The sequence below is a fragment of the Mauremys reevesii genome, linkage group 4 (assembly GCF_016161935.1).
Source record: "Mauremys reevesii isolate NIE-2019 linkage group 4, ASM1616193v1, whole genome shotgun sequence".
In the NCBI taxonomy this organism is placed as follows: domain Eukaryota; kingdom Metazoa; phylum Chordata; order Testudines; family Geoemydidae; genus Mauremys; species Mauremys reevesii.
This window is the reverse complement of record NC_052626.1, coordinates 93643300-93668331: the sequence shown is the minus strand read 5'-3', so window position 1 is coordinate 93668331 and position 25032 is coordinate 93643300. Positions and strand designations below refer to the sequence as shown.

General features: G+C 41.5%; 1 protein-coding gene across 10 annotated transcripts in view; it reads right to left on the bottom strand.

The window, feature by feature from the left end:
* The window catches only part of SPON1 (spondin 1), a 416250-nt gene that overhangs the window by 226701 nt on the left and 164517 nt on the right, over positions 1-25032 (bottom strand). For all 10 annotated transcript variants that reach the window (XM_039539043.1, XM_039539048.1, XM_039539049.1 and 7 more), the window contains 2 exons: positions 8502-8575; positions 5943-6065 (listed from right to left, as the gene is read on the bottom strand). In XM_039539043.1, coding sequence (XP_039394977.1) covers positions 5943-6065; positions 8502-8575 — 197 coding nt within the window. The remainder of the gene's footprint in view (positions 1-5942; positions 6066-8501; positions 8576-25032) is intronic.

The window sequence follows — 25032 nt, the reverse complement described above, 5'->3', positions numbered from 1 at the left end:
TTAGAGAGCTTCAAAAACAGAAAACCCAATAATAATCGGGGATTTCAATTATCCCCATATTGACTGGGAACATGTCACCTCAGGATGGGGACGCAGAGATAAAATCTGTAGACACCATTAATGACTGCTTCTTGGAGAAGCTAGTTCTGGAACCCACAAGGGAAGAGGCAATTCTTTATTTAGACCTAAGTGCTGCACAGGATTTGGTCCAAGAAGTGAACAGAGCTGAACCTTTCGGGGTAACAGCAACTATAATGTAATTAAATGTAACATCCTTTTGACGGGGGTGGATACCAAAGAAACCCACCACAGTAGGATTTATCTTCAAAAAGGGGGGAAACACAAAAATGAGGAGACCAGTTTAGCAGAAATTAAAAGGAAGTCACAAGAGTGAAATGCCTGCAAACAACACAGAAACTTTTTAAAAACAACATAATAGAGGCTCAAACTAAACATATCCCTCAAATAAAAAACAAAACAAAACAGTAAGACCAAAAAATGTCACCATGGCTAAACAACAGAGTAAAAGAGGCAGTTAGAGATAAAAAGACATCCTTTAAAAAATAAAAAGGAACAAACTCTGGGAAGTCAAGCATAAAAGTATAATTAGGGAGGCCAAAAAAGAATTTGAATACAACTAGCAAGACACAAAAACTAACTGCATTTTTTTAAATGCATCAGAATGAAGACTACAAAACAAGTAATAGGCCCACTGGGGGGGGATAGCTCAGTGGTTTGAGCATTGGCCTGCTAAACCCATAGTTGTGAGTTCAATCCTTAAGGGGGCCATTTAGAGATCTGGGGCAAAAATCTGTCTGGTAATTAGTCCTGCTTTGAGCAGGGGGTTGGACTAGATCTCCCAAAGTCCCTTCCAACCCTGATATTCTATGATTGAGGTACTAAAGGAGCATTCAAGGAAAACAAGGCCATTGCAGAGAAGCTAAGTTAATTCTTTGCATCAGTCTTCACTGCAGACAATGTGGGGGAGATCCCAACACCAGACCCATTCTTTTTAGGTGACCAATCTAAGGAACTGTCCCAGATTGAGGTGTCAGTACAGGAGATTTTGCAACAAATTGTTAAATAAAACAGTAATAGGTCACCAGGATCAGATAATATTCACCCAAGATATCTCAAGGAATTCAAATATGAAATCACAGAACTACTAATCTATCACTTTAAATCATCCTCTGTACCAAATGATGGGAAGACAGCTAATGTGATGCTGATTTTTTTTTTTAAATCCAGAGGTGATTCTGGCAATTACAGGATGGTAGGCCTAACTTCAGTAGCAGGCAAATTGGTTGAAACTATAGTAATGATTAGAATTATCAGACATAATAGATGAACATAATATGTTGGGGAAGAGCCAACATGGCTTTTGTAGAGAGCAATCACTCCTTACCAATCTATTAGAATTCTTTGAGAGTGTCAACAAACAAGGGTGATCTAGTGAAGTGGCTCTCAACCTTTCCAGACTTCTGCACCCCTTCAGGAGTTTGATATGTCTTGTGTACCCCCAAGTTTCACCTCACTTAAAAACTACTTGCTTACAAAATCAGACATAAAAATACAAGTGTCACAGCACACTAGTACTGAAAAATTGCTTATTTTCTCATTTGTACAATATAATTATAAAATAAATCAATTGGAATATAAATATTATACTTACATTTCAGCATATAGTATACAGAGCAGTATAAACAAGTCATTGTTTGTATGAAATTTTAGTTTGTACTGACTTCCCTAGTGCTTTTTATGTAGCCTGTTGTAAAACTAGGCAAATATCTAGGTGAGTTGATGTACTCTGTGGTAAACCTCTGTGTACCCCCAGGGGTACGTATACCCCTGGTTGAGAATTACTGATCTAGTGAATATAATATACTTGGTCCCACATCAAAGGCTCAGAAGCAAAGTAAGCAGTCATGGGATCAGAGGGAAGGTCCTCTTATGGATAAGTAACTGGTTAAAAGTTAGGAAACAGGGTAGGAATAAATAGTCAATTTTAAATGTGAAGACAGTTAAATAGTGGGGTTCCTCAAAGATCTGTACTAGGAGCAGTGCTGTTCAACATAGTAATAAATTATCTGGAAAAAGAGGTAAACAGTGAGGTGGCAAAGTTTGCAGATGATAGAAAATTACTAAAGATAAACGTTAAGTCCAAAGCAGACCACAAAGAGTTGCAAAGGGATCTCAAAAAACTGGGTGACTGAGCAACAAAATGGCAGATGAAATTCAAAGTTGATGAATGCAAAGTAATGCACATTGGAAAGCATAATCCCAACTATACATACAAAATAATCTAATCTAAATTAGCTATTACCACTCACAACAAAGAGATTTTGGAATCACTGTGGATAATTCTCTGAAAACATGAACTCAATGGGCAGCAGCAGTCAAAAAAGCAACAGAATGTTCAGAACCATTAGGAAAGGGATAGATAAAAAGACAGAAAAATCTCAATGCCACTATATAAATCTCTGGTACACCCACACTTGAATACTGAGTGCAGTTCTGGTCACCTCATCTAAAAAAAAAACATATATTAGAATTGGAAAAAGTACAGAAAAGGTCAACAAAAATGATCAGAGGTATGGAATAGCTTCCATACAAGGAGGGTTTAAAAAGACAGACTGTTCAGCTTGGAAAAGAGACAACTGGGGTGGGGTGGGGTGGAGGGGAGAGGGGCGCGATACAATAGAGGTCTATAAACTAATGACTGGGATGGAGAAAGTGAATAAGGGAGTGTTATTTTCCCCCTTCACATAACACAAGGAATTAAATTAATAGGCAGCAGGCTTAAAAGAAACATAAGGAATTATTTCTTCACACAAAGCACAGTCAACATGTGGAACTCATTGCCAGGGTTGTGAAGACCAAAACTATAATGGGGTTCAAAAAAGAACTAGATAAGCTCATGGAGGATAGGTCCATCAATGGCTATTAGTCAAGATGGTCAGGGATGCAACCCCATGCATTGGGTGTATCTAAACTTCCAACTGCCAGAAGCTGGGACTGGACAACGGGGGATGGATCACTCACTAATTGCCCTACTCTTTTTTCCCGCTGACGCATCTGGCATCGGCAGGGGTGAAAGTAACTTAAAGGACTTACCAGTACTCCGGAGTCCTGGGGGAGGGGAGGCTCAACCGGAAGAGGCGGGGCCTTTAAATCCCTGGGTGCTTTAAATCAGGATTTAAAGGGCCCGGGGCTGGGGCTGTGGTAGCAGCAGCTGGGCACCTCGGGCCCTTTAAATCACCCCCGGAGCTACCAGCTGCAGAGGCAGCTGGGAGCTCCAGGGGTGATTTAAAGGGCCTGGGGCTCCAGCTGCTGCTACTGCAGTGGATCTCCAGGCCCTTTAAATCACCATCGGAGGGGGCCTCGGCCTCTGGCGGAGCTTTACGGACCCAGGGCTCCGCTGCAGTAGTGGCATCTGGGAGCCCCTGGCCCTTTAAATTACCACCAGAGCCCCGCCGCCGCTACCCCAGGGCTCCAGCAGCGGGGCTCAGGTGGCAATTTAAAGGGCCACAGAGGCTAGTGGCAGTGGGAGTCCTGAGCTTTTTAAATCACCACCCGAGCAGCGCTGCCAGAGCCCTGAGGTAGCAGCAGCAGCTGGGGGCTTGGGCGGTGATTTAAAGGGCCCGCGGCTCCGGCTGCCACTACCACCCCGGGCCCTTTATATCGTCCCCAGAGCCCTACTGCTGGAGCCCTGGGGTAGCGGCAGCAGTGCTCCGGCAGCAAGTTAAAGGGCCCGGGGGTGTAGCAGCGGCCGAGCCCCTGGCCCTTTAAATCGTCGCCTGAGTCCTGCCGCCACTACCCCAGGGCTCCGGCAGGCTCCGGGGATGATTTAAAGGGCCCAGGGCATTAGCGGCTACTGGAGCCCTGGACTGTTTAAATTGTCCCCAGAGCCCTGCTGCTGGAGCCCTGGGAGGCGGCTGCGGGGCTCTGGCTGCTATTTGAAGGGCCGGGGCGGTAGTGGCTGCTGCAGCCTCAGACCCTTTAAATAGCCGCCCGACCCTGCCACCACTACCCCAGGGCTCCAGCACGCTCCGGGGATGATTTGAAGGGCTCGAGTGGTAGCGGCTACCGGAGCCCTGGACCCTTTAAATTGTCCCCGAGCCCTGCTGCCAGATCCCTGGGGAGGCGGCGGCAGGGCTCTAGCGGGTATTTTAAGGGCTGGGGCAGTAGCGGTTGCCGCCACCCCAGATCCTTTAAATAGCCACTGGAGTCCCACAGCTGCTACTCCGGGGCTCCGGGGATGATTTAAAGGGCCCAGGGCGGTAGCTGCAGCAGGCACCCCAGACCCTTTAAATCACCACCCAAGCCCCCGCTTCCCCAAGGCTCTGGTAGCAGGGCTCTGGCAGCAGTTTAAAGGGGCCAGGGCTCCAGGTGCTGCTGAGAGCCCAGGTCCTTTAAATTGCCACCAGGTGAAGCCAATCCAGTGCACCGGCTCTTGCTGGTATGCCGTACCGGGGCGTACCGGCTTACTTTCACCTCTGGGCATCGGCCACTGCTGGAAAACAGGATACCGGGCTAGATGTACCATTGGTCTGACTCTCTATGGCCATTCTAATGTTCTAATAAGCAGGAAAGTATGATTGATTATAAAATACATTCCACAGAAGTGAAAAGAAATAAATTGACTCATATATTCCAAATGTTTCTATAATACCAGTGAAATCTATGCACACAATGAATTTGAATGGGTACCATTTAGCAAGTACACAGATCTTCTAATATCTCAAAAGAGTATCACTGTGAATACTGGGACTATGGCTTGTTTTATCCTCCATGTGTTTGTTTTTTTGCCCAACCAGCAAGTCAAACAAGTTTCAGTGCATCATCGCAGACTTGTACTAACTGCACGATGCTGTATCTGAACTATTCTATGTTCAACTTAATAAAGCAAAACTTGAGACAGAATCAGTGTAATCAGTATCAAGGAACAATTCATATGCAGACAAATCTTTGACTGCATGATGAAAATTCACCACACTGGGTGACAGTGATATTAAAAAGAAAAGCTACACACAAAAGCTTTAATAAAGATCATGCAGCAGATAACGTATTATCAAAGCTTAAAGACCAAATAAATATATGACTTTCATGCCTAAGCCTCTTACCTGCCTTTATTGTCAATGATAATGAAGACCATATTTAAAGAACAAATGTAAGATGGAAAAGACAAAGGAGGGAACTAAAGAAGAACAATAAAAACAAACAAAAATCCCCATTTTCTATGCATGTTTTTGTAGATTTAATCTTCTACACCTATTTGCGTTTTATTGCCATAAATCCACTGATTCTGTAGATTAGAAACTTTGTAATACTTGATTTAAGTTAGGAAAAAAAGTTTGTATTTTAATATTTGTACATGTATCTAGCTAGCATGGTGAAAGAAAGAGGAATGCATAAATGATGCTTTACACATGCAGCCAACCGCACTAACAGCCTGATTTGGTGCCCACTGAAGTCACTGGGAGTCTTTCCATATGGTCATTGGATTGGGCATATGTGCTGCTGCAAACTCAAGATTTTATATTGAATCTCGACATTTCCTGTGTTTCTAAAAAACTCAGCACCAAGACTTACGTAATTATGTGAGATTCTTTAAAAAAAGAGAGAAAATAAGTTTCTAACCCTCATGGTTGCAAAGAGAAGCTTGAAAATGTGACCCTACAACAACACATTTCAAATATCAAATGCCAGAAGGCAAATCAACCGCATTTTTATTTTTAAAATCTCATGATTTTTAAACCAACTTCTTGATTTTGGGGGGCTTGACTCAAGAGTTTCGAACACAGGGTTGGCAGTACTACATATATTCATCATAATGAAGACTATCCTTCTGTAGGTTTGTTTTATCACCTCTCACCAAGAATCCTCATGCTCCTTATTTTAACCTTGAGATTCTATTGTAATAATAAAATAATAATACTCACGTGGATAATCTTTTGGATGCATCTTCTCTGACCAGTTTCCATAAAAAGTTAGCCTGTATTTAGCAGTTCCACAGGCACAACAGTCTAAGATTGGTTTATCAGTCACCCCCTCAAAGGTTGAGTCTAAAAAAACAGCAGTTATTGAAAATGTTCAATTGCAATTCAACAGATGACAGCAAAACTCCAATTATAAATATGAGTATTGCAGCATAACTCATAGTATTTTATTATTTTGAGTTATAATTAGCTATTGGCCAAAACTGAAACATTGATATTTCAAAGTGGGGTTAGTGATTTGGCTTCATATCTCTGAATCTGAACCTGCCACTATGGTTTTGGTTCCACTTCAGGTCCAAAACTGGACAGGTTTTCTGTTTTCTGGTTTTTATTTCGATTTGGATCAAAATTTTATAAGAACAGCTGCTCTCTGATTTAGACTTAATACTGAACCTCAGGCCCAACCCTAAATATAATCCAGATCTGAAGCCAAACACCATGTCATCATCTTAACTCTAGTTAAAATACAACTCTGAATTAATATGAAGCCAACAGTAACAAATGGTCCTATCTGTCAGCCTTTAAAAAAGATTAAGGAGGATCAGACTGTATTTGGCCCTTGTGTGAGTGAACACGGGAAGGGAGAGTACTGGATGCCTTGTACAGGAAGCGGAGTATAAAAGCAGACCTTTCAATCTCTCTGAAAGCATGGCTAGTGACCACATACCGCCCCCCAGGAGTATTAGGAGGCATTGTGTCTGCTTGTGATATAATGCCTTCTCTGCTGGACCGTGCAGCTCCACTCTTTTCCCTAGCACCCAGTGCAGCCCTGTGCCTTCAGGTCACAACTGAATATTATCAAAGCACAAAACTCACAGGCCCAATATGCCTTTTCCTATCTAAGGCTATAACTAGATTAGGAAGATAGGTTGTGTTTAAAAATGTGTTAGCTGAAATCTTTTAACTAACACATTTTGAACACTTTTGTAGACAAGGTTTAACATCTTTAAAAATGTGTTAGCTGGTCATGATCAACCCTAGATTCCCATCCACATGGTTGACCATGACCAGCTAACATGTTTTAAATATGACTTGTCTTGTCTACACTAGTGTTTAAAAACATGTTAGTTAAAATGTTTAGCTAATACATTTTAAACACAACCTATTTTCCTAGTATACACATGATGCAAATTTACGTCCTATTCCCAATTTCATGTCCTTGCTTTTCTACTGTCCTCTCTCTTCTCAGGAACATGAACAGCTGTCTCAGCTTCATTTATTTTGCTTGCTTGCAATGGTCTTATTCAACATACTCACCACTCCTAATGTTATAGGTTATTTTTAATGAGTGTAATGTGCATTTTTGAATGTATAAAACAGAACAACATAATGGCATGTGAGAATCCTGGCTAGCATCAAGGATGCTACATTTATTAATTTCAGTTAAGCATCTTAGCACACAATCAGTTTCTTAAAAATAAAGGACATTATAGTTAGGGCCGGATTAAACTAATCCAGGGCCTTAACTTCGAGTTCAAAAATCAAATGGTCATCTCCTTAACTTCTCCTAATCTAGACACAGCCAAAATGGTTTCCAAACTGGTGGGGAGAAGGGGATAGAGGTGGTATCATCTTACAACAATTATCTCTGCATTTCTGCACAAAGAAATTATCATTCCTTTCCAGGAGGTCTGAGTAATGAGCCCCCTCTTCAACTTTGAATCACCTCAAATTAAACCTCTGTTTAAAGGCAGCTTGACAGAACCACTCTCATAACATTTATAATTGAATCCTACATCCTACTACTTGCCAAGCAAACTGAATTTAGGAGCTACTTGCCCGATTTCTTTCCCCTAGTTCTATGTATTTATTAAGCACTGATCCTGGGATTTTCAAAAGCACCTGATGGATTTAGGCACACAAATCCCCTTGACTTTCAAGTTTCTTAGCTGCTTTTGAAAATCTTCCCCCAAGAGAGTCTGCACTGTCATGAAGACAGTCCTTTCCTTGAAGAGTTAACACCAAGACAAACATAAGACAAGACAATAGGATAACTAAAGGAATGGAGTTATCTAAGACATTGTCTCTTTATAAATCAGACCACGTTAGAGAGGAATAATCACTTCATGTAGAAACATAGAGATAATAATTGTAAGACAACTCCAACTCTATCTCCACCTCCCTATCATCTTGGAAACACCTGCAGTATGCAGAGTTCAGGGAACGATGAGGGCTTGACTCTTATTTATAAACACAGAGACTTGCATAAATGAGTGCAATTTAATGTGAAGTGTGGAAGTCATTGCCTGGTGATTGGGAGGGTGTGCCCTACCTATAGGTCCACATGGAAGAAATGCAAGGGTGGAAGTGGGGAAAGGATATGAAAGTAGTATGAAGGTGCTGAGATGGTGAGAAAACCTCATCAGACTGCAGATACCAAATCTATACCAGGACAGAGTTATGCAGAACATCAAAATTGAGGCATAGCAGTTTAAACTTGATACAAGAAGCAGCCGATGGAATATTTCAAAGAGAGCCAAGAGAGGACCTGGTTCATCTTACCTTGTTCACATAGTTTCTTGGTAAGAGAGCCCTCATCTTGAAAATAAATAATTCGCTTCTGCACAATACTGGCCCTGTTGAAGAGAGAAATACAGCTACAATGAAACATATCTGTTCCTTAAAAGCAAGAAGCGGATGAACGTTGAAGCAGTGAATGGACAGTATAGGTCATTCGTAGAATGTTTTGTAAAAACTGCTATATTAGAAGGTATCCCTCTCTAAAAGTCTGTCTACAGTCAGGTATACCTCAAAGTCTGTATACACTCTTTTTTTCCCCCCATGACAGCCACATTTTAAGAACTGTATTACATTAAAATTGTTTCCTCTGTGATGAGTAATATTTGCTATCTAAACTAGTACTGCCCCCCCATATATACACACCTACAGTGCTATAGACAGAGATACAGATGGAGAGATGTATATTTTTATTTCAAGTTGCATTTGATTATGATTACATATGGCAGAAACTTGAAATAATGTTGATGCCTTAAGAAAAGGTGATCAGTCATATTGTATGGAATCTGCTCTTTTGAAGTGTATGATATTCAACTGTCACAAATTCAGAAAAATAACACCTCTAAAAACAAGCAGCTGTTTATAAGAAATCACTTGGCGTTCTGAGGAGATAAATGTTTCTGATACACAGCAGCAATTTAATGCAGATATAATGTGCTATTATCACACAGAACTACCATCATACTAAACTCCTCCAAAGGGCAACTCAACCTTAAAAAAAAACAATTTTAAAACTCATAAAACACGAAATATTTCATTAATTCTCATAGTCAAAACAAAATGTGGGTTTGCAAGCCCCAATTTGTCTTGAGATTTTGAGCCTGAATGAGATAGAGAGAAACTACTTGGAGAAAGACCATAATTCTATCTTTTATTGTGCTGCTTCTATATAGTTGTACCATAAGTCCCTCCCTCCCTCGGGGTCCAATCTGAAACACCTCATTTTTAATTTGACCTTTTAAAATGTTCATTCGTATGTACAACTTTTGGTTTTAAAACACCCTAATCATTCTGCTTCTAAGGACTCCAAGGAGACAGCACCAGCTCTTTGTCTTTTGTGAGTTTGCTGCATTAGCAGGGCTCACGTGGTCAGAGGGCAAAGCTGGCCCTGACCCTCACAACTCTGGCCACTGGGGAGCTATGTATGTTTTTAGATGACAGCATACAAGTTTAGAGGGTTTTCTCTCATTTATTTTCTTTCTATTCATATGGTTTTATCTTGACTTCCTCTCTGTTACATAAATCTTCAAATAAATATACAATAAATCAGGCAGAAGGTGCAAATATTTTAAGCATTATTAGTAATAATTTTTATTTCCAGATCGTTCTAAATCCTATTGTTGAGCAGCTCTGAAAAAGTATATTGAAATATGGGCAACTCCCTCTCTTTAAAAACAGAATGCTGAACAGTTGCCATCTGACTGTGACATGTTGCTAAAGTGCTCTGTACAAGTTATAATTGGATTTCTTTTCTTTTTAGCCCACATAATTATGTGAATTTAAATTCACACAAGCCCTGTGTCCTTTCCAAATTAAAAACTTACAGGTTTCAGTCAAATTAAAAGAAATGTGAGAAACCATTCTTCAGTTTGGAATTACTTTGTATTTCCTTTGTTTACACATAAGAGAACATCACCCACTTCCAGACTTCTTATTACCAGCATGTTGGTATAATTTATTTAACACTTCCGCTCTTACCAAAGTATAATGCAAAGAAAAACGGTTAACAAGAATTAATTTTCATGGCAAATGAAGGCCATATTAGTTAAAACTGCATGGGCCTGAGCCTACTCTCACCTCAATTTTACATTTACTCCACTGACTTCCATGGATTTATTCTTGATTTACCAAATGAGAGGTGAATCTGGCTGCATATGGTTAAAGCTGCTGTTAATGTAAAAGATGTGAACTTGTGCTGACTAACATCCTATTCCAGACACATCACTAGAATAAAATGTAACTGATTGTGCTTCCTTTGCCAGAATGCAAGACGTGAGCTGGGTGGAGAGTGGCAGTATATAAAGGAAATACTTCATTTCACACTAAAATGCTCAAGAGAATGGCTGATGTTCATAGACCAGGAGAGGCTTCAGAAAGCTAGAGCTTGCCCTAAATGTTAACATGGTTGTCAACATGTACAAGCACCTGTGGGAAGGGACAATCCAGGAAAACCAACCAAGAAAGGTTAAAAAAAAGCAGTGTGAAGCAAGGACCGGCACAAGATCCCCTCCTGCATAGAATCAGAGGATGCATGTCCAGCATTTAGGAGAGCAGCTTGTGGACATCACCTATAGGAAGGGAGACTATCCACAAGAGGGGCAGATATAAGTGTAAGCACGGGAATGGTCCCGCTATCGTGGGGAACTTTCCTGGCTTCTGCACTACCCTGGTGAAATGGGCTAGCAAGAGGCTCTGAGTCCTCACTCCCACTTCCTTTACCCAGAGGCCTCCCTGCCCTCGAGGACTCCCCTTCCACTCTCCTGTCTGGCAGAGTCCTTGTAACCCCAACAAGGCTGAGCCCAGGATTCTTGGGGGGCTCAACCCCCAATCCTGCTGTGGTAACCTAGGACAAGGGCTAGGGTGTCCCCACTCTGGTGTGCTCTCTCTGCACTGGGCGCCTCCTTGACCCATTGATCATTTCATACAATTTAAAGCAAATACAAGTTGTTTAATTAACAATTAATTTTAAAAAAGAATAAGGAAAAATGGAAAAAGTTAAAGGAAAACACATCACCCTGCTCTGTGGCAGGGAACATTACAAACAATGTCTCTGGACCTCAGGGAACTTCACAGCATGTTCCTTGTAGGTCCCAGGTCTCCTTCTCAGGCCCTGGCTGTGCTGCAGGTATGCTGCGGGTTGGACACTTGCAATGGCAGTGGCCACACATCTCCAGGCTTTGGGTGGTGGGACCCTTCTTCCCAACATCAGCCCCCCGCCAGGTTAAGATCCCCCTCCCAGTCTGGCCTACAAGGACCCTTGGCTGGGGATGTCTTTCTGTGCTGGGCCCTTTGCCCAAAGTCCCCCCTTGGCTGGCCCCAGTTGCTCACCACACCTGGCTCTGTGGCTGCAGCTCTGCTCCCAGCACAGGATCTTCTCTCCCCCTGGGCTGCTTCTGTGATTCTGCTCCCAACTCTGACCTGCTTCCTGAGCTGCTTTTCTGGCCCCGCTGGATCTGGCACAGCTCTGTTCCCCAGCTCGGCTTGGGCCCCTGCTTTCTCCTTAGCTCGGCCCCACTCTGTCTGACCCAGGCAACTCCAGCTCACACAGAGGACAGAATCCCCCTGGTCTCCTGACTTCCTGATTAGCCTGCCCACCCCGTCAATCAGGCTCAGAGGCTGAGGCTGACCTGGAGCATTGGCCTCTCCCCATTCTTTTAGTGGTGGGAGCTAGCCAACCAAAACACCCCCACTGAATGTTAGTAAGAGGGCAACAGTCCCCTTACATAAGCAGAGAGTAAATCATAAGAATTGGTTTCAGGTTAAATAAACCTAGGACATATTAATGACAGGACTGTCTTGGGCTGAATCAGATGGAGTTAGCAGGCACTGGCCAAATATATCCATGGCAGAGAACAAAAATTTGCTGCAACATCACACTATGGTGACAGTACTTCAACCGATCAAGAAAAAAAACAAAGGGAGAAAAAAATATTTCTAGTAATAGCAAATGCCCAGCAGCCAATGGCATGCTTAAGAAAAGGGTAGATTATCCCTGCTTGAATTTCTCCTAAATGACCAAAAGGACTTTTTGGAGCAAGATGCTACAATGCAGAAGAGGCTCTCTTCTCCCCGAGAGAGACTCAGTGAAACATTAAATGTCCTTAAAGAACCATCCATCAATAGAATAAAACTAGCTAATAGCCACTTAGGATGATTAGTAAAATTCAGAATAACCATTCTCTAAGCTACAATCATGGGCATAATTAGGGCCTCATGTGTTTACAAGATATTTTTATTCCTTGTACTCAGTAGAGTGGCAAAGAACATGTTAATGACTAGGTTTCTCTTTTCAAAGTGTGTGTGTGTGAGAGAGAGAGAGAGTGAAAGAGAGAGAGAGAGAATGAAAGGTTCTTCTAGCATTTAAAAAAAAATACAACACAACATCACCTAAGTGTGGGGGAAGGATTCACCAAACCTGCAGCCGAGGCAAATACTTAAGAATATCACATTTTGGAAAAGTTATCAGACTGGTTTTTTTCTTTTTGAACACTCTTAAAGTTTAAATTTTTTGTTTTGCCTCAGTGTTGGCTTTGATGAGCATGAAATACCAGAGAAACAGTTCACTTCCTTTTCCTCACAGCTTTGTGAGTCATTATGTCTTCAGCTGTGTTTAAAATTATATACGGAGCTGATCATCTTCTCATTGAAGTCAATGGGAGTTTTGCCATTGTCATCAACTGGAACAGGATCTGCAGATTATACACAGTGGTACATGCATACCGTAGATATGCATACATTGATATGAATCCACACAGACAGGAGATGCTATTTTATTCAGTGAATTTAATAATGGTTTTATTTACTGTCTGGTTTAATAATCAGCATTCCAGGTCACAAACTGATTTGCTAACCAAACAGGAGCTGGTCCTTGTGTTTGTCTGCTTCAAAGTGTTTGAAATTATGCTGACTCAGCTCTAAGACCTCTGCCTCTGACCAAAGAAAGGTTTTTGCTCAGGGTTTTGATGCTGCTATATCAGGGGAGCCGTAAGCCCAAAATTCAAAGGCTAGGTTTCTCAGAGAAGTAAGAGTGAGACACACAGGGCCTTAAGCACCTATATGGGATATCTGCACTCTGAGCCCAAGCACATAAGAATAAGAGGCATTGTACACTTTATTCACCCCTTTTCTGCCCTAGAACAGGTGGGTGGGGAGAGCTGAATACTGAGCAGAGCCTTCACTCTGCCCTTCCAATGTGCCAGCTAGCAAAGCTGACCCAGCTATGGGGGTTATTGTAATTTGGAACAGAAACAGATTACTCTGCCCCTGAACTGAGGAGGAAGCAGCAATGGATTTTGCTTCAGAAAGTTGTCTGAGTTGCATTCACTCCCAGGACTACCCCAGATTGATGTAAAAGCTTTTGCACTAATTTTAAAGGCGTAATCTAGCCCAATGGCTCTCAACCTTTCCAGACTATTGTACCCCTTTCAGAAGTCTGATTTGTCGTGTGTACACACCCCCAAGTTTCACCTCACTTGGGAACGACTTGCTTACAAAATCGAACATAAAAACAGAAAAGTGTCACAGCACACTACTACTGAAAAATTGCTTATTTTCTCATTTTTACCTTGCAATTATAAAATAAATCAATTGGAATATAAATATTGTACTGACCAGGGCTGGCTCTACCATTTTTGCTGCCCCAAGCAAAAAAAAATGCTGCCCGAACTGCAGAAGCAAAAAAAAAAAAAAAAAAAACCACTCGGACTGTGCCGCCCCAAGAATGGACGGAATGCCGTCCCTTAGCATGTGCCGCCCCAGGCACGTGCTTCCTCCTCTGGTGCCTGGAGCCGGCCCGGGTACTGACATTTCAGTGTATAGTATACAGCAGTATAAACAAGTCATTGTCTGTATGAAATTTTGGTTTGTATGACTTCCCTAGTGCTTTTTATGTAGCCTTTTATAAAACTAGGTAGACATCTAGATGAGTTGATGTACCCCCTGGAAGACCTCTGCATACCCTAGGGTGATCAGATGTCCTGATTTTATAGGGACAGTCCCAATTTTGGGCTCTTTTTCTTATATACCCCCCCACCCCTTCCCGATTTTTCACATTTGCTGTCTGGTTACCCTAGCATAGCCCCCGGGGTACACATACCACTGGTTGAGAACCACTGATCTAACCCATATATATTTTTAAACAAACACATTTCCTTACCTTATTAAAATGAAAAATGTTTTTATGATGTTTGCGTTTTGCAGTTCTTTCATCTCACCAATGAAAACTAGTAAAGATCAGGTACATAGAGCTGAAGTTTCTGGGTTAGGAAATATTGCACAGGGATGCCTATTTACTTAAAAACAACTATGTCATAGTCAGTGTTCTGTCCAGCTGTATGCCACACTTGCAGCATGTAGGGGCTGGAACCTGCCCCAAAAGAATACCCCTGACATAAGAAATTTCCTAACCAGCACAGAGTTGCTGCAATGGCTTTATGCTGTCCTTCCTCACAGCACCCAGTGCAGAGGCATGCTGGGGACGACAGACGGCATGTGGCTTGAATGCTCTTGTTATTATTGGCTAACGCAAAAAGCCCTCACATGCTGTTACAAGCTAATACAACTCAGAGCAACCCTGAAGATGCTCTAAATTGCAAAAGGAGTGTTAATATGGCAGGTGCAACTGTTTCCACTAAAGATGTTTTAAAAGAAAACTCTAAAAGATCGTCTTGTTCTTTTTGTCAGACCACACCCCAACCAATTTATGCTTTTGTTCCTAAATCACTAGTCACTTCTGGAAACTTAGGCCAAAGCCCACAATTCAATAAACAGCTTGACATTTTAATAAAACATATGGAATACATTTTCAAAGCATTACTCAGTGTCATGGACAAAAATGACATTTAACCAAAATAAAACTATTTTGCATAATTCCCTATTCATTACCTGAACCATACTCAAGTGCTGTACGTTTCCTTCTCTGAGTAACAAATCAGTTTGCCTCCTGATTCCTGGTAGGTGGAAATGAGGACAATAAACGTTTCACATTTGAATGGAATATATGGAAAATAAACTTCCAGACTTTTTCTTTATGTGAAATGGCCTGACTTGGCCGTCTAAGAGCTATAACTGAAACAATTTCCAGTTTGGGATAACCTTTTTGATTCAAGTATGTGGCAGCAGAACTATTAGTGCCACTCAGTAGTACTGTAAGAGCTTGGGAAACCTGCCTAGTAAGCAAAATCAGCATTTGAAAGCTTGTGAGATTTGAAAGGACTTAGATAGCTTAAATGAATATTTAAAATTGGTTAAATAAGAGAGACCAACCCCAACCAGATATCAAGAAATCATGATATATTACGGGATTATGGATGAGAGGCTTTTTTTGCTTTTTGTTATTTACAGGTTAAACTTTTTTTTACTACATCACAATTTGTTCCTTCAACTGTTTCCTTTTCATGTTTTTTTTTATTTTATTGCATTTTTGGAATTCCTTTGCCAGCTTTCAATGTACCCACAGAAAATATATTTAACTGGGCTGTTGATGAGAAGATAGTAGCTCCCTGCCCTTCCCCTTTTATATATAGTTTCTGAATGTTCCATTTTTAGTGCAAAAGTCCCATTTATACCAGTTTAGAAACTGAATTGGAGAACCATATATTTGCCAACTGTTCTATTTTTGCTGGGAAAGTCCTGATTTTTGTTGGTAGTGATGGTCAGGTTTTTTTTTTAAATGTAGTATGTAATTTAGGGTAACTACAGTGCTGGCTATGCAGTGCTATATATAAATATTACATTGAAATTATGTTAAAAGAAGATTACAATAGCAAAGCCAAGCACTTAGAAGTTAGGAAGTGACATAATATCCTGGAGGTTTACCAAAGATCTATTTATATCTTGAGGCCCCGAATTAGAGATTTTTATTTCAAATAAGCTAAAATTCACCAGTATGCACACAAAGCCACCTGTTTCAGATGCTGGCACCTGTGGAGTTGTGTTCAAACTCACTATAGACACAATTCCATCTTCATCAGAGTCTACCAGAGTTTGATCATCCAGCATTGACAGAGACTCACTGCTATTAGAAACATGCTTAAAACCATTTTTCTTCTGATGTCTAGCCTAGATTAAGACATAGATTTTAAACATGGTGCTGGCACAGGTTGTGCCAACCAAGCATACTTTTACTTACTTTACATAGAATCTTGTTTAAGTCGAGTTTCACTGTTTCCCTAGCTCCGTTTTTAGGCTAGTGCAAACAAAACACTGTCATCTCTTTAGTAGCCTACTGTCAGACACAAAATAACAAAAGTCTCCGCAACAACAATATTAATAAAGTTTTTTTTTCTTCTGTTTCATTCTGATAAAAGTGTTAAGCACTCCAGACCAATGTCAGGAGATACAACCAAGCAAAATTCTGCATCAAGATCAAAGAATTGTAAGTAACTTTCATGGATTTTGCTGGACTTTCACCAGTCTTTTGTTGTCTGATTTTGTGCTTAGCCATGCCATCATATGCATGAGCATGATTCCCACTGACTTCAAGATAGGATCTGGCCTATCATATATAATACAACAAGAAACATCTCAGGAAAAATGTTATTAAATATGCTGCAATGTTATATTTGTCCTGTGCTCAGAAAATCTCTCTGTTCTTTGCCTGAATTGTCACAGATATAAATATTAAATCTAAAACCTTCAGGATAAAAACCCATGATGAAGAGATTTTTTCTGACACTCCATGCTTTTCTTCTCAAGAAAAAAAAGGATAAAAGTAAGAAAGATTGGCTAGACCGCTTGAGTAAGCTTCCAGCCCTTTCACACCTGACTCTTTTGAGCACTGCATCCAGCTGAATTATTTTCCCTGTCCAGTATTCCACACAGTAGGCACTAGGCTGTAACCCATACTCTGGCGAAGAGGCATAAAGTGTTGGATAGTGTTGGCTGGAGGACAGTGTAGTGTCATTGCTTAAAATACTGTCTCCCTACATGAGACAGGAACAGCCAGACTTACAGGCAACTGGGCAGTAAGGACTTTGCCATATTAATGATGCCAGAGCTGCAGAGGTTTTTCTCATGATACTACCCTGGGACTAAACTGTGACAAGCGCTTAACCAGGTTCACAGAGAGGAGAACACTAGTGCCTGGATCCACAAAGTGATTTAGATGGTATGACTGCTAGCACCACAATGTCTACCTTTTAGGCACCTTGAAAATAACTGGAATCCACAAAGCCTGGGTTAGATGCCTAGGTTCCCCATACAATCCATCGGGAGAGAGAGATGCCGCACAATGAGATCCACATAGTGGCAAGCCATATAAGCTAGCCAAAGGGAGAGACCAATGAGGGGGTGCATCCTAAGCCCCATCCCTCTCACTGACATTGGTGCCTATTTCTACTTGTGGTCCACAACTGGGAACCCCTCTTCTGGAGTCAGGTGCCTTAGGCACCTAAGCTGTTTCTTGCCAGAACAGCTGAGGCATCGGTGTACCAGATTGGGCCCAACAGGCAAATCAGGTGGGAATATACCAAGTCAAGGATTGTCCTGGCATTTGTGCAAGAGATAGGCTTCAGGGCGCCTACCCGGGCAGCAGTGCACATGCCCAGAGTCAGAAATTTAGGGATCTAGGGGACTTTTACAGCAAAATGTAGGTGCCATGTGAGTTTAGGCACCTACAGGGTTAGGTGGTAGTTGAGTGGGGGTTTTGTGGAGCACAATAGGGCCTAAAGCTGTGATTTAGGTGCCTAAGTCCCTTTGTGGGTCTGGATCTAGGAGCTTTAATGCCAATTACATGATTCATACAATAACCTGGCACAGTTGAAATCCCTGTGTATGAGGCCACAAGGGTTGTTTCCCTCAGTGTGGTTCTAGGGGATGGCAATGATGCAGAGTCAGGGCCAGGGCCCCATCCTCATCCTCAGATGAGCATGGGAACACCAGGCTGCTCAGGGAGAAGAAATACCTTAAAGAGCCCAACCTCTTCCAATGCCTCATACCGGCTGCTCCTCACTGCCCTTATTCAGGTCAATTATTAATTGCCACAGTTGGGCCCCTGCTGATTAGCCCACCACACTGCAGCATTGCTAATTACCCTTCTCTCCAGCAATGAACTCAGTTCTCTTCACTGCATTCCCAGGGCTCAGCAGTGGCACCATTTTCTCCCTTCATAAGATTATTTCAGACCAGTGGTTCCCAAACTGGGGTTTGTGAACCTCTGGTGGTTCACCAAATGTTACAGGGGGTTCTTGGGAAAAAATTCCCTAATGGTGGACAGAGCTCTCCATAGGGACCCCGGGCAGCACGGGGCCAGCAGCCCAGAGCCTTGGGGACTTCCAAGAGCTAAGCAGATCAAAGCATGCAGATCTATCACACTGAGGAGATTTAAACGTCAAGACTCCTTATAAGAAATGGAAAGGGAGGTGGATATTTTTTGCTGTTTTTAAAATTAAATAGGCTGCTAGTGTTGTTTTTAAATTATGATGAAGAACAAGTTTAAGCTTTGTTGTAATGTGCGTTGTTGCTCAAGACCTGAATGCTTGTGTAGGAGGAACTCTTTGAGTTGGCTTCTTAAATACCTTCATGCTGTGTCACATTTGATACTCTGAAACATAGAAGTCAGAGGTGCCAGTATGGGGGGGGAGAGGGCGACGAGGGTCATGTGCTGCCCCCGCATCGGCACACCCCTCCACGGGTCCCTCCCCTTTTTTTCCATGGCCCCCACAGGCCCCCCCCACTTTCCTGGCGGGGCTCCCCCAGGCCCTAGGGTACGCAGGGGCTTTGCCCACACACCTTTTTTTTTTTCTACAGGCGCCTCTGATACGAGCCTTGTCTTATAACAAGCTTAATTAAGAGTGATATAAGCCACAAAAGTGAGATCTTGGAAGAGTTGCCATTTTCATAATGTAATAAAAATACTGTAATGATAACTAATAATTAATAAATAGTGTGTAATAAGCATGTCATAAAAACAAATTTTATATTTCCAAGATCACTGCTTTTATAATTTATGTTGAGGTGAGGGCGAAAATCCCTGGAAATATTCATTTTTAGACTTGACATTTTAGTGAAAGGGGTTTGCAGGTTGTTAAAGTTTGGGAACCACTGTTGTAGGCTAATGGAAATAGGACTCTTCATACATTCCCTTGCCTCCCATTCTAGGCTATGAAAAGGAAATTCATTTCATTTGCTATGGCAGTTATGTTGTACCAACAAGGAAAAGGCTGTAAAATTGAGCTCACCAGAGCCAGTGTCCAGTTAATGGAGCATATAAACAAAAATCTAAGCAAACATTCTAATCTTTAGTGTATTTACTGGACTTTGGAAAGAGTGGAATGAGCAGAAATAATTATAAAAATACTAGAACGGCTGTGTCATTTTCCAGCTATCTTTTGTGGAGGAGAGCATTCTGTAGAAATAGAGTGGAACTTTGTTTCACAGTAGGGATTGCTGGCTCCACAGATAAAAAAAAATTACACAAGAGCCATGTGTTATTGATGTTCATGCCCCTCACTGATACTGATTAGTTAGAATGTAGTTGCAAAGCTCTGATCGGAAGTAATTTCTCTGATATTTTCAAAGGTCAGAAAGATTTTCAAACCTTTATAGTACCACTTGCCTTCAGGTAAACCATATTACACTGTGTGATAAAGCCAAATTAGGACCCACTGATTTGAATTGGCATTAAAATGCTTCATAGTACTTACTGTTCCTGCTTGACGGAGATTTTGCTTTTAAGGAAGGGCTTGACTACACTCCTGTTATGGATATGATGTAGTTATCTAGATAGATCCCTTGTTATGCTTGAGGTGAGGGAGAGCCCTGAATCCACTGCAACAGAATGTGGAGCCACCGCCACAAAGAGGAATGCTATTTCCAAAGTGTAGCTGAGCAACACCGCAGCAGCTTTGAAGAGCTACCACCATAGGGAGATGAACCTCCTGCATGTTTGCTATTTCAAGAGCTGCCACCAGCAGTGGAGATTACAGGCTGCTGCACATTTGAAGAGCTGCTTCCAGCCTGGCAGAAGAGAGAATTGGTACTGAGGGACAATGTACAGAGAGAGGCAAGAATTGGTGTTGGCAAAGGGGAAAGGGATCAAGATCTGTAATACTCTTTTCCTCCTCCTCAAAATTGTCTTTCTGGATGGTCCATATGTGGGAAGGAGGTTTATTCAAACTGCGCTTGGGGGCTAATCAACAGATCACTATGACTATGGGTCACGTATAATGATCAAACGTTGCCGAAATTAATCCACATAACAAGATTCCATTTCATTAGAGAGAGTTCCTTTTCTACTGAGCCATTAGTACTATATCATATAGCAGGTCCTTAGAAAAAACTTTATTGCCAAGTATAAAATAAATAAATAGCTGGTATATTTTCACAAGCCCCTCCTCTTACAGTTTGCTATATATTTCTTATAAAAGGTTTGTAGAAGAGGACAAAATAGTGAAAGGCATTTTTAGTTCACATGGTATTTTGGCTGGAGTTGAGAGTTCAGTTGACAAAGATGAACATGAATATTTTCCGTAAAGATTTTCTTGCCTTTTAAATCAGTATTTATACAGCTATTCAGGTTTAAAAACCAGAAAAGAACAAGAGGGTAGAAAAGTGGGCTTTCCCTACAAGATTCTGCTACATCATATATTAATTAAATGTTATCATAGTGCATGTAACAAAGGCTATACAATACATTTATATTACTTTAAAACTGTGACTGAAAATCCTCTTTTATATGGCCAGGAACTGGATTTTAGGGGATATAAGGCTGGTGATTCTACAGAAAATAGAAAAGTAGGAATGAATAGAACCATATTTCTCAAACACACTATTTTTATGGATTTTATGTGAATGAGTGGTGGGAATAAAGGTCTGAGAACTGAGACCATCTTCCACTACACTATCACCCACGACAGTTATGCTCCGTTGGAACAATACAACTAACAGCCATAAGGGCCAGACAGAATAGGGGCACAACACCTTCTCGGTAGCTGGCTCACATTGTGAAACTCATTCCTAGAGCACATCACAATGACTATGAATCTCACTGTTTTCAGAACAAATTACAGGACTCATCTATTCGACAGTTAGTACTGTCCCCTCCCAAAACAACTATATGGAAGAAAGGGAGAGAGAAAAAACATACTTTTAAAAATGAAAGTTGAGAAACAAACATGCCAGGCCCTCCATTATCATGGTGATGAGAATGGTATGAAAATTTAGGTCTATCTGGCTTTTCATACTGACTAAGCTACTGACTTAGAACATAAGAATGGCCATACTAGGTCAGACCAATGGTCCAGCTAGACCAGTATCCTGTCTTCTGACAATGGCAGGTGAAATATGCTTCAGCGGGAGTGAACAGACAATTCGTAATGAGTAATCCACCCCTGTTGTCCAGTCCCAACTTCTGGAGTCCCTCACCATCTCAGCTAATAGCCATTGAAGGACCTATTCTCCATGAACTTATCTTATTCTTTTTTGAGCCCAGTTATACTGATGGCCTTCACAACATCCCATTAGTGAGTTCTACATACTGGCTTTGTGTTGTGTGAAGAAGTACTTCCTTACATTTCTTTAAAGCCTGCTGCCTATTAATTTCATTGGGTGACCTCTGGTTCTTGTGTTTTATGAAGAGGTAAATAACACTTCCTTACTCAATTTCTCTACACCATTCATTATTTTATAGATCTCTGTCATATGACCCCTTAGTTGTCTCTTTTCTAAGCTGAACAATCTGAGTCTTTTAAAACTCTTCTCATATAGAAGCTGTTCCATATCCCTAACCATTTTTGTTGCCCTTCTTTACACTTTTTCCAGTTCTAATATATGTTTTGAGATGGGGCAACAAGAACTGCATGCAGTATTCTAGGTGTGGGCATACCATGGATTTATATAGTGGCATTATAATATTTTTGTCTTATTATCTATCCCTTTCCTAAAGGTTTTTATCACTCTGTTTTGACTGCTGCTGCACATTGAGTGGGTATTTTCAGAGAACTATCCACAATGACCCCAAGATCTTTTTCTTGAGTGGTAACAGCTAATTTAGACCCCATCATTTTATATGTATAGTTGGGATTATGTTTTCCAATGTGCATTATTTTGCATTTATCAACACTGAATTTCATCTGCCATTTTTTTGCCCAGTCACCCAGTTTTGTGAGACCCCTTTGTAACTCTTCTCAATCAGCTCTGGACATAACTATCTTAAATAATTTTGTATCCTCTGCAAACTTTGCCACCTCACTATTAACAGATAATAGATTTTGATAGCTCATTTATGAATATGTTGAACAGCACTGGTCCTAGTGCCAATCCTGGGGGACCCCACTATTTCTTTCTCTCCACTGTGAAAACTGACCATTTATTCCTACCCTTTATTTCCTATCTTTTAACCAGTTGCTGATTGTGACAGGACCTTCCATCTTATCCCATGACTGCTTACTTTGCTTCAGAGCCTTTGGTGTGGGACATTGGTGTGGTACCTTTGGTGTGGGACCTTGTCAAAGGCTTTCTAAAAGTTCAAGTACATTATATCCACCGGATCACCCTTGTCTATATGTTTGTTGACACTCTCAAAGAATTCTAAAAAACTGGTGAGGCATGATTTCCCTTTACAGATGCTGTGTTCACTCTTCCCCAACATATCTTATTCATCTATGTGTCTGATAATTCTCTTCTTTAATAGAGTTTTAATCAATGTGCCTGGTACTGAAGTTAGGCTTACCAACTGATAATTGTAATGATCGCCTCTTGAGCCTTTAAAAAAAATTCAGCGTTACATTAGGTATCCTCCAATCATCTAGTACAGAAGCCAATTTAAGTGATAGGTTACATACTACAGCTAGTAGTTCTGCAATTTCATATTTGCATTCCTTGAGAACACTTGGGTGAATACCATCTGGTCCTGGTGATTTATTACTGTTAAATTTATCATTTTGTTCCAAAACCTCTTCTGTGCAGGGCCGGCTCCAGGCACCAGCCGACCAAGCACATGCTTGGGGTGGGGCGGCGCTCGGGGTTTTTTTTTGTTTGTTAGGGCGGCGCGGCGCTGGAGGGGCGGGGGGCTGAGTGGTGCTCGGAGGGGGGGTGGAGGCTTGGCATGATGCTTGGAGGAGGAGCGGGGGTGCAGCATGGCACTTGGGGGGCGGGGCCTTGGGGCGGCGCTCTGAGGGGGCGGGGCTTCAGGCAGCGTGGCGCTCAGGGGCGGGGCTTTGGGCAGCATGGTGCTCGGGGCAGGGGCTGGCGCGGCGCTCGGAGGGGGCGGGGTTTCAGCAGCACGGCGCTCGCGGGGGGGTATGGCGGGGCAGCGCTCTTCTTTTTTTGCTTGGGCGGCAAAAAAGTTAGAGCCGGCCCTGCTTCTATGGACCATCTCAAACTGTTCCTCATATTCATCACCAATAAAGGATGGCTCAAGTGTGAGAATCTCCCTCACATCCCCTGCAAATAATTCATTTAGCTCTTCCTCAATGGCCTTGTCTTCCTTGAGTGCTCCTTTAGTACTTCTCTCATCCACTGGCACCACTGATTGTTTGGCAGGCTTTATACTTCTGATGTACGTAACAAAATTGCTGTTAGTTTTTCTGTCTTTTGCTAGTTGCTCTTCAAATTCTTTTTTGGCCTGCTTAATTATAATTTTACACTTGACTTGCCAGAATTTATGTTTCTTTCTATTTTCTTCTGTAGGATTTAACTTCCAATTTTTAAAGGATGTCTTTTTGTCTCTAACCACCTCTTTTATTCTGTTGTTTAGCCCTGGTGGCATTTTTTGGTTCTCTCACTTTTTTTTTTAAATTTGGGGGTATACATTTAATTTGAGCATCTACTAGGGTGTTTTTAAATACTTTCCATGCAGCTTGCAGGCATTTCACTCTTGTAAATGCTCATTTTAATTTCCATTTAATTAGCTTCTTCATTTTTGTGAAGTTCCCCTTTCCAAAGTTAAATGCTACTCTGGTGGGTACCTTTAGTATTTCCCCAGCCACAAGGCTGTTAAATTTAATTACACTGTGGTGTACACTATTACATAGCAGTTCAGTTATATTCATCTCGTGAACCAGATCCTGTGCGTCACTTAGGACTAAATCAACAATTGCCTCTCCCGTTGTGGGTTCCAGGACTAGCTGCTCCAAGAAGCAATCATTAATAGTATCTAGAAATGTTGTATTATTGTATGACAATGGGCAAGCCTCTTGAGGCCTGACCCTATTTCTAATGAAATCAATGACCGAGCTGAAGTTGACTGAACAGGGGAAAGCAGCAGAGGCCTTCATATATTTTGACATTTAAATCAGGAAAGTAGAAAGGCCTCATTAAAAACTACAAGATGCTGCTGAGCCAACCTTTTCTGTTTACAAACATTCCATAAAACACATCTTCAAATGAATTCAACTTTGCCTGCTAAAGTACCAGATTTCATTTATTAGACTTGTCCTACATTGTACTGTGTGTAGTGAACTGCAGGTGACAGAACTGAATGCTTCAGAGGCTGACTGGTATGAGGAGACTAGCAGGAATGAACAATTGTCTGTCCCTTCATTACATTAAAGACAACTGTGAGTCTTCCTATGCTTTGTTCAGACAGACCAGTTCAATGCCCACTTGTTAACAGCTTCTGCTAAGGTGACTCTGGTGTACTAGAGGATTACTTTAAAGCACTGTGGGAGCCGTGTCACAATGGCACATCTGTTATGAGTGGCAGTTACTCTGGAGTGCAGAGCCTTTTGTTATTTGTAATACATATCCTACTTCTCTCTCATCATATGAATTTACTTTTCAGACAACACCTGTAAGCCTGCAGCAACATGAGAAGAGGTTCTCTTTCCAGTGCATGCCTTCATTTCAACTTCACTGA